This window comes from Scyliorhinus torazame, chromosome 14, assembly GCF_047496885.1.
Source record: "Scyliorhinus torazame isolate Kashiwa2021f chromosome 14, sScyTor2.1, whole genome shotgun sequence".
In the NCBI taxonomy this organism is placed as follows: domain Eukaryota; kingdom Metazoa; phylum Chordata; class Chondrichthyes; order Carcharhiniformes; family Scyliorhinidae; genus Scyliorhinus; species Scyliorhinus torazame.
The window spans coordinates 189,299,999-189,306,962 of record NC_092720.1 but is presented as its reverse complement, the minus strand read 5'-3'; the positions used below and the strand labels follow the sequence as shown (position 1 = coordinate 189,306,962).

Below are 6,964 nucleotides of genomic sequence, written 5' to 3'. Positions count from 1 at the left end.
TCTCCCTCCCCTCCCTCCCCCTCCCTCTCTCTCTCTCTCAGGTGTTATATAATTAAAAGTGGGTGTTAGCATTTCTAAATTTCATTCCTTTAAGAGAGGGATGGTAATCTAACATCTCCACCTGGTGGTTAGGATGTGGTAATGCAGCTCTTTTTTAATTGCCTCCACACAGACAGGCCTCCATTCCAGCCTGGTCGGGGTCGATCCCTGAGCAGCAATGATCCACACCAGCTCTTTCCTGCATGTTGTGGCCCAGGTGTATGGGCGGCGATGGCAGAGGCTCCAATTTTCCTTCCCTTTTCCTGGCCAAGAATCTCGCACTTACCCGCTGGGTATCTTTGAAGGATTGTTGCAGGTTGATATTCAAACCTGTTTGGTCGCATTACGGACGCACCTTCCTCTGGCCATCAAGAGCTGGGAGTGGGACTTGAACCCGGGCTCCTGTCTCAGAGGCAGGCACTCTACCCACTGCACCACAAGCCATTGATTGTTCGAGCGAAAATGCACAGCTATAGTGTGTGGATTGGAACATGAGCAGGATAAGTTGTGGCCTTAATTTAAATAAAACAATGTATTCTTTCTTTTTATTCCTTTATCAGAGTTGATGTGTTATGTACTCTGGGATAACACAGGCTGCACCTGGATGCAGCTTTAACCTAAAGATACTCCAGACCTTGAAGTTAGTTCAATCTGATTTATTGAACCCGTAGCACAGTTAGCGCAGTTCTCTCTGAGTTCGACTCTCTGCTAACCTAAGTGTGGTTACTCTGTCTGACTGGACCAGACTAGCTCTTCGCCACGTGCTGGAGGTGTAATACTGTACATACACCCTGACTCACTCTGTCGGTGTTCATCATCATCAAAATTGCCCTTAGTGTTGGGTGGGGTTACTGGGTTATGGGGATAAGGTGGAGGTGTTGACCTTGGGTAGGGTGCTCTTTCCAAGAGTCGGTGCGTACTCGATGGGCCGAATGGCCTCCTTCTGCACTGTAAATTCTATCTATCAGTGGAAAGAGCCGAGTGTGAGTGCCTCGTGCATTTTATAGTGAGATACCATCCCTGAGGGTCCTGCCTGCTCATTGGTCATGTCCTGTTCTCTGTGTTCATTAGCTGCCTGTCTGTATATCATGACAAGAGTTAAAAAGCCAGAGCCCAGAGTGTGGACAGGGACAAACCCCTAATCCAGCTCTTTACCTGCTCCAAAAATCAATTCAAATTGAATCCAATTCATGGTCCCCACAAGAGAGACATACCAGATCCAGGCATTACACCTGACGCTCATCCTAGCCAAAAGGCTGAGAAGTGATTAAAACAACGTATTCTTGAACTGTCCCCCCCCCACCCCCACTCCATTTCCACGACAGAGAGGTGAGATAGAATGAGTGAATATACTCTGCAATTTAGAAGAATGGAGGGTGATTACGTTTGAATGATGTACATTTTCAGCGGTTTGACAGGGTAGGTCATAGTCATAGTTTTACAGCACAGAAAGAGACCCTTCGGCCCATCGAGCCTGCATCGTACATCAAGCTGCTATCCTAATCCCATTTCCCAGCACTTGGTCCATAACCTTGTGTGCCGTGGCCTTTCAAGTGTTCATCTAAATGCTTCTTAAATGCTGTGACGGTTCCCGCCTCTCCCACCCTTTCAGGCAGTGGGTTCCAGATTCCCACCACCCTCTGGGTGGAAATATCTTTCCTCAAATTCCCTCAAAGTCTCCTGGTACCCTTAACTTAAATCTATGCCCACTGGTTATTGATCTTCTGCTAAGGGGAAAAGTTTCTTCCCAACTACCATATCTGTGCCCCTCATGTACACCTCAAATGGTCCCCCCTCAGCCTTCTCTGCTATAAGGAGGACAACCCCAGCCTAACCAGCCTCTCTTCATCGCTGAAACGCCCCAGCCCAGGCAACATCCTGGTGAATCTCCTCTGCACCCTCTCCAGTACAATCACATCCTTCCTATAGTCTTTGCAGGTTGATATTCAAACCTGTTTGGCTTCCTTTCTAATTGGAGGGCTGTGACCAGTGGTGTTCCACAGGGATCAGTGCTGGGACCTTTGCTGTTTGTAGTATATATAAATGATTTGGAGGAAAATGTAACTGGTCTGATTAGTAAGTTTGCAGACGGCACAAAGGTTGGTGGAATTGCGGATAGCGATGAGGACTGTCAGAGGATACAGCAGGATTTAGATTGTTTGGAGACTTGGGCGGAGAGATGGCAGATGGAGTTTAATCCGGACAAATGTGAGGTAATGCATTTTGGAAGGTCTAATGCAGGTAGGGAATATACAGTGAATGGTAGAACCCTCAAGAGTATTGAAAGTCAAAGAGATCTAGGAGTACAGGTCCACAGGTCACTGAAAGGGGCAACACGTGGAGAAGGTAGTCAAGAAGGCATACGGCATGCTTGCCTTCATTGGCCGGGGCATTGAGTATAAGAATTGGCAAGTCATGTTGCAGCTGTGTAGAACCTTAGTGAGGCCACACTTGGAGTATAGTGTTCAATTCTGGGCGCCACACTACCAGAAGGATGTGGAGGCTTTAGAGAGGGTGCAGAAGAGATTTACCAGAATGTTGCCTGGTATGGAGGGCATTAGCTATGAGGAGCGGTTGAATAAACTCGGTTTGTTCTCACTGGAACAAAGGAGGTTGAGGGGCGACCTGATAGAGGTCTACAAAATTATGAGGGGCATAGACAGAGTGGATAGTCAGAGGCTTTTCCCCGTGGTAGAGGGGTCAATTACTAGGGGGCATAGGTTTAAGGTGAGAGGGGCAAGGTTTAGAGTAGATGTACGAGGCAAGTTTTTTACGCAGAGGGTAGTGGGTGCCTGGAACTCGCTGCCAGAGGAGGTGGTGGAAGCAGGGACGATAGGGACATTTAAGAGGCATCTTGACAAATACATGAATAGGATGGGAATAGAGGGATACGGACCCAGGAAGTGTAGAAGATTGTAGTTTAGTCGGGCAGCATGGTCGGCACGGGCTTGGAGGGCCGAAGGGCCTGTTCCTGTGCTGTATATTTCTTTGTTCTTTGTTCTATAGTGTGGTGACCAGAACGGCACACAGTACTCTAGCTGTGATATACACAGCATTTTATACAGCTCCATTATAACCTCCCTGCTCTTATAGTCTCAGCCTCGGCTAATTATGGCAAGTATCCATCTGCCTTCTTAACCACCTGATCTACCTGTCCTGCTGCCTCCCGGGATCTTTGGACATGCACCCCGAGGTCCCTCTAGTCCTCTGTACTTCCGAGCGTCCTACAGTTCATTGTGTCTTCCCTTACCTTGTTAGTCCTTTCAAAATGCATCACCTCACACTTTACATGGTTAAATTCCATTTGCCCATCTAACCAGGCCGCCTATATTGTCCTGGAATCTAAGGCTTTCCTCCTCACTGTTTACCACACCACCAATTTTTGTGTCATCTGCTCACTTACTTATCATACCTCCTACATTCACATCCAGTTCATTAATGTTTACTAACAACAGCAAGGGACCCAGCACCGATCCCTGCAGGACACCAATGGACACAGGCCTCCAGTCACAAAACAAATTTCAACCATCACTCACTGCCTCCCACCACAAAGCCAGTTTTGGATCCAGTTTGCCAAATTGTCTGGATCCCATGGGCTCTTACCTTCTTCACCAGTCTCCCATGTGGGGCCTTACTAAAGTCCATGTCAACTATATCAATCGCACTGTCCTTGACTGCAGAGCTAATCACCTCCTCAAAAAATTCAATCAAATTTGTTAGACATTATCTTCCCCTGACAAAGCCATGCTGAATATCCTTGATAACTCCTTGCCTCTCCAAGGGGAGATTAATTCTGTCCCCCAGAATTGTAATCAAAAATTTATTGTCAGTCTGACTGGTCTGTAATAACTTGGTTTTCCCCACTTCGCTTCTTGAATAATGGTGCCTTGTTATCTGTCCTCTGGTACCTGTCCTGTGGCCAGAGAGGATTTGAAAATTTGCATCAGAACCCCTGAAATCTCCTCCCTTGCCACACACAGCAGCCTGGGATACATCTCATCTGGGCCTGGGAGTTTATCCGCTTTTAAGTCCACTAAAACTACTAACCCCTCCTCCCTCTCAGTATTAATCTGTTCAATTCCCCCTCCCTGATTTCTGGACCTACATCGCTCTTCCACACAGTGGCCACAGAAGCAAAATGTTCATTTAATACAACGAACAAAGAAAAGTACAGCACAGGAACAGGCCCTTCGGCCCTCCAAGCCCACGCCGACCATGCTGCCCGGCTAAACTAAAATCTTCTACACTTCCTGGGTCCGTATCCCTCTATTCCCATCCTATTCATGTGTTCGTCAAGATGCCTCTTAAATGTCACTATCGTCCCTGCTTCCACCACCCCCTCCGGCAGCGAGTTCCAGGCACCCACTACTCTCTGTGTAACAAACTTGCCTCGTACATCTCCTCTAAACCTTGCCCCTCGCACCTTAAACCTATGCCCCCTAGTAATACCTCACCTAAGTCTTTCTGCTCCACACACAGGTTGCCACTTTGCTCCCTACTCTTTACCGGGTTACGCTCTTGCCCTTAAATACTTATAAAACACCTTGAGATTTCCTTTATTTTGCCCTCCAGTTTTTCTTCAAACCCCTTTGCTCTCCTAATTTCATATTCAAATACCCCTCCATGCACTCTCTATATTCCTCTGGGACAGCCACTGTTTTGAATCTGCCATAAGCCGCCCTTTCTTTCCTTGTCCAATAGTGTGTATCCCTTGACATACAGGGTTCTCGGGAATTGTTGGTCCCGCCCTTTATGGGAACATGTTGGCCCTGTGCTCTCCCTGTTTCCTTTCCGAATATCTCTCACTGCTCTGATGTGGATCTTCCTACAAGTAGTTGCTCCGGTCCACTTTGGTCAGATCCTGCCTCATCCTATTAAAATCGGACTTCTCCCAGTTCAATAATAATAATAATCGCTTATTGTCACAAGTAGGCTTCAATGAAGTTGAAGGGCAGTGGAGGGCAGCACGGTAGCATTGTGGATAGCACAGTTGCTTCACAGCTCCAGGTTCCCCAGGTTCGATTCCGGCTTGGGTCACTGTCTGTGCGGAGTCTGCATGTCCTCCCCGTGTGTGCGTGGGTTCCCTCCGGGTGCTCCGGTTTCCTCCCACAGTCCAAAGATGTGCAGGTTAGGTGGACTGGCGATGATAAAATTGCCCTTAGTGTCCAAAATTGCCCTTAGTGTTGGGTGGGGTTACTGGGTTATGGGGATAGGGTGAAGGTGTTGACCTTGGGTAGGGTGCTCTTTCCAAGAGCCGGTGCAGACTCGATGGGCCGAATGGCTTCCTTCTGCACTGTAAATTCTATGATAAGTTACTGTGAAAAGCCCCCTTGTGTGCGATATTTCCACCCTGTTGCACCTGGCACCCATCTCGTCACATTGGGAAAGGCCAAAAACGGGTATCGCGTCAGGGGGTTGAACCACATCCAGTGCCAGAGGGGAATGGGACAGTGTCTGACCCACTGTCCCACCCAGTGCATTGTGGGGGAGCGGAGTGAACAGTATTTGTGTTTGTTTTGTGAGCAACCTCACTTTGTCCATGTGTGGGGGAATTCTTTCAAACTTTCAGTCCCATGTGTGGCCAGCAACCTCGAATGATAAATTGTTCCGAGTCTCAATCTAACCTGCTTTTATTTTGCTGCCCTGTAGCACCTGGAGCCCTGGAAACTGTATGCCACAGTTAGCGTGCTGCTCGCCATTGATGTCCTCACGTTGGCTATCTGGCAGATTGTTGATCCACTTCACCTCACCGTCGAGGTGAGGGGCTAACATTTGCAATAAGCTGGTTTTCCAGATTCCCCGTTTCTTTTCATTCTCTCTTTAGCCACCTCCACTCCATGGTCTCTGGACACTCTGAGAGGAGAGAGGCGTCTGAGTGGGGAGAATGGGGTGGTGTCCGAGGGGGGTCGGTGTCCGAGTGGGGAGCGGTGTCCGAGTGGGGAGCGGTGTCCGAGTGGGGAGCGGAGGTCGGAGTGGGGAGCGGAGGTCGGAGTGGGGAGCGGAGGTCGGAGTGGGGAGCGGAGGTCGGAGTGGGGAGCGGAGGTCGGAGTGGGGAGCGGAGGTCGGAGTGGGGAGCGGAGGTCAGAGTGGGGAGTGGGGGTCCTCACTGCGAGAGTGTCATTGTGTCTGAGAGAGAGGTGATTGAACAGCTTGTCCAGGAATGTGAAGGGGGGGGGGAATGAATGCTCTGAGCTGAAAATAATATTTGTAATGCAGAGGAAGTGAATAACTGCGATGTTTCCAATCTGTCCTGTCATCAGGAGTTCTCCAAAGAGGCACCAGAGGGGGACCAGGGGGTCCTGATCCTGCCACAGCTGGAGCACTGCAGCTCAAACAAGATGAACACTTGGCTCGGTAAGTCTTCCTCCTCCTCCCTCCCCCCTCCATCTCCCTTACCCCCAACCGGGCAAAACATCTTGGGTGTCCACCAACCAACGAATCCTGTGGTTGTATGGAACTGCAATACCCCCAACCCAGGTCCCCGATGGTAGGGGGAGGACTCCCGCGTAGAGAACCCTGCCCCTGGGACCTCCGCCCCCGAACGGCAACAAGGGGAGTCCGGCCGATGGGTGAAGGCAAAGAGGCGAAGGGCGGGCAGCAGCAGCCCATTGGGGAAACCCTTGCATTCCGTGCTAAAGTGCACAGAGGGCATTTCCGCAAGGCGACCATGAGTGTGGGGCACCGGCATCTGAGGGAGGGTTCGGGACTTCGGGCCAAAGTGAAATTCCATTTGAGCAGGAGTGTGCTCAGTCCGGAGTCCACCATGCACCCTGACGACGGCCACTGCTCTTGACAGGGGGGGGGGACTGCGGCGGAAGGCCACCACGCTCCAGACTTCGATCAGGGCCTGGTAAAAGGCAGGCAACACTTGTAAGGAGTTACAAAGATCCGTCGGGTCCGTGAACAGGAGCTGCACGTCAGAATT

The 6,964-nt window shown here is 49.9% G+C and overlaps 1 protein-coding gene across 1 annotated transcript in view; it reads left to right on the top strand.

Moving 5' to 3' along the window:
• LOC140390300 (gamma-aminobutyric acid type B receptor subunit 1-like) overlaps window positions 1-6,964 on the top strand; it is a 138,667-nt gene that overhangs the window by 111,215 nt on the left and 20,488 nt on the right. The window contains exons 14-15 of the mRNA XM_072475343.1: window positions 5,689-5,796; window positions 6,300-6,393. Coding sequence (XP_072331444.1) covers window positions 5,689-5,796; window positions 6,300-6,393 — 202 coding nt within the window. The remainder of the gene's footprint in view (window positions 1-5,688; window positions 5,797-6,299; window positions 6,394-6,964) is intronic.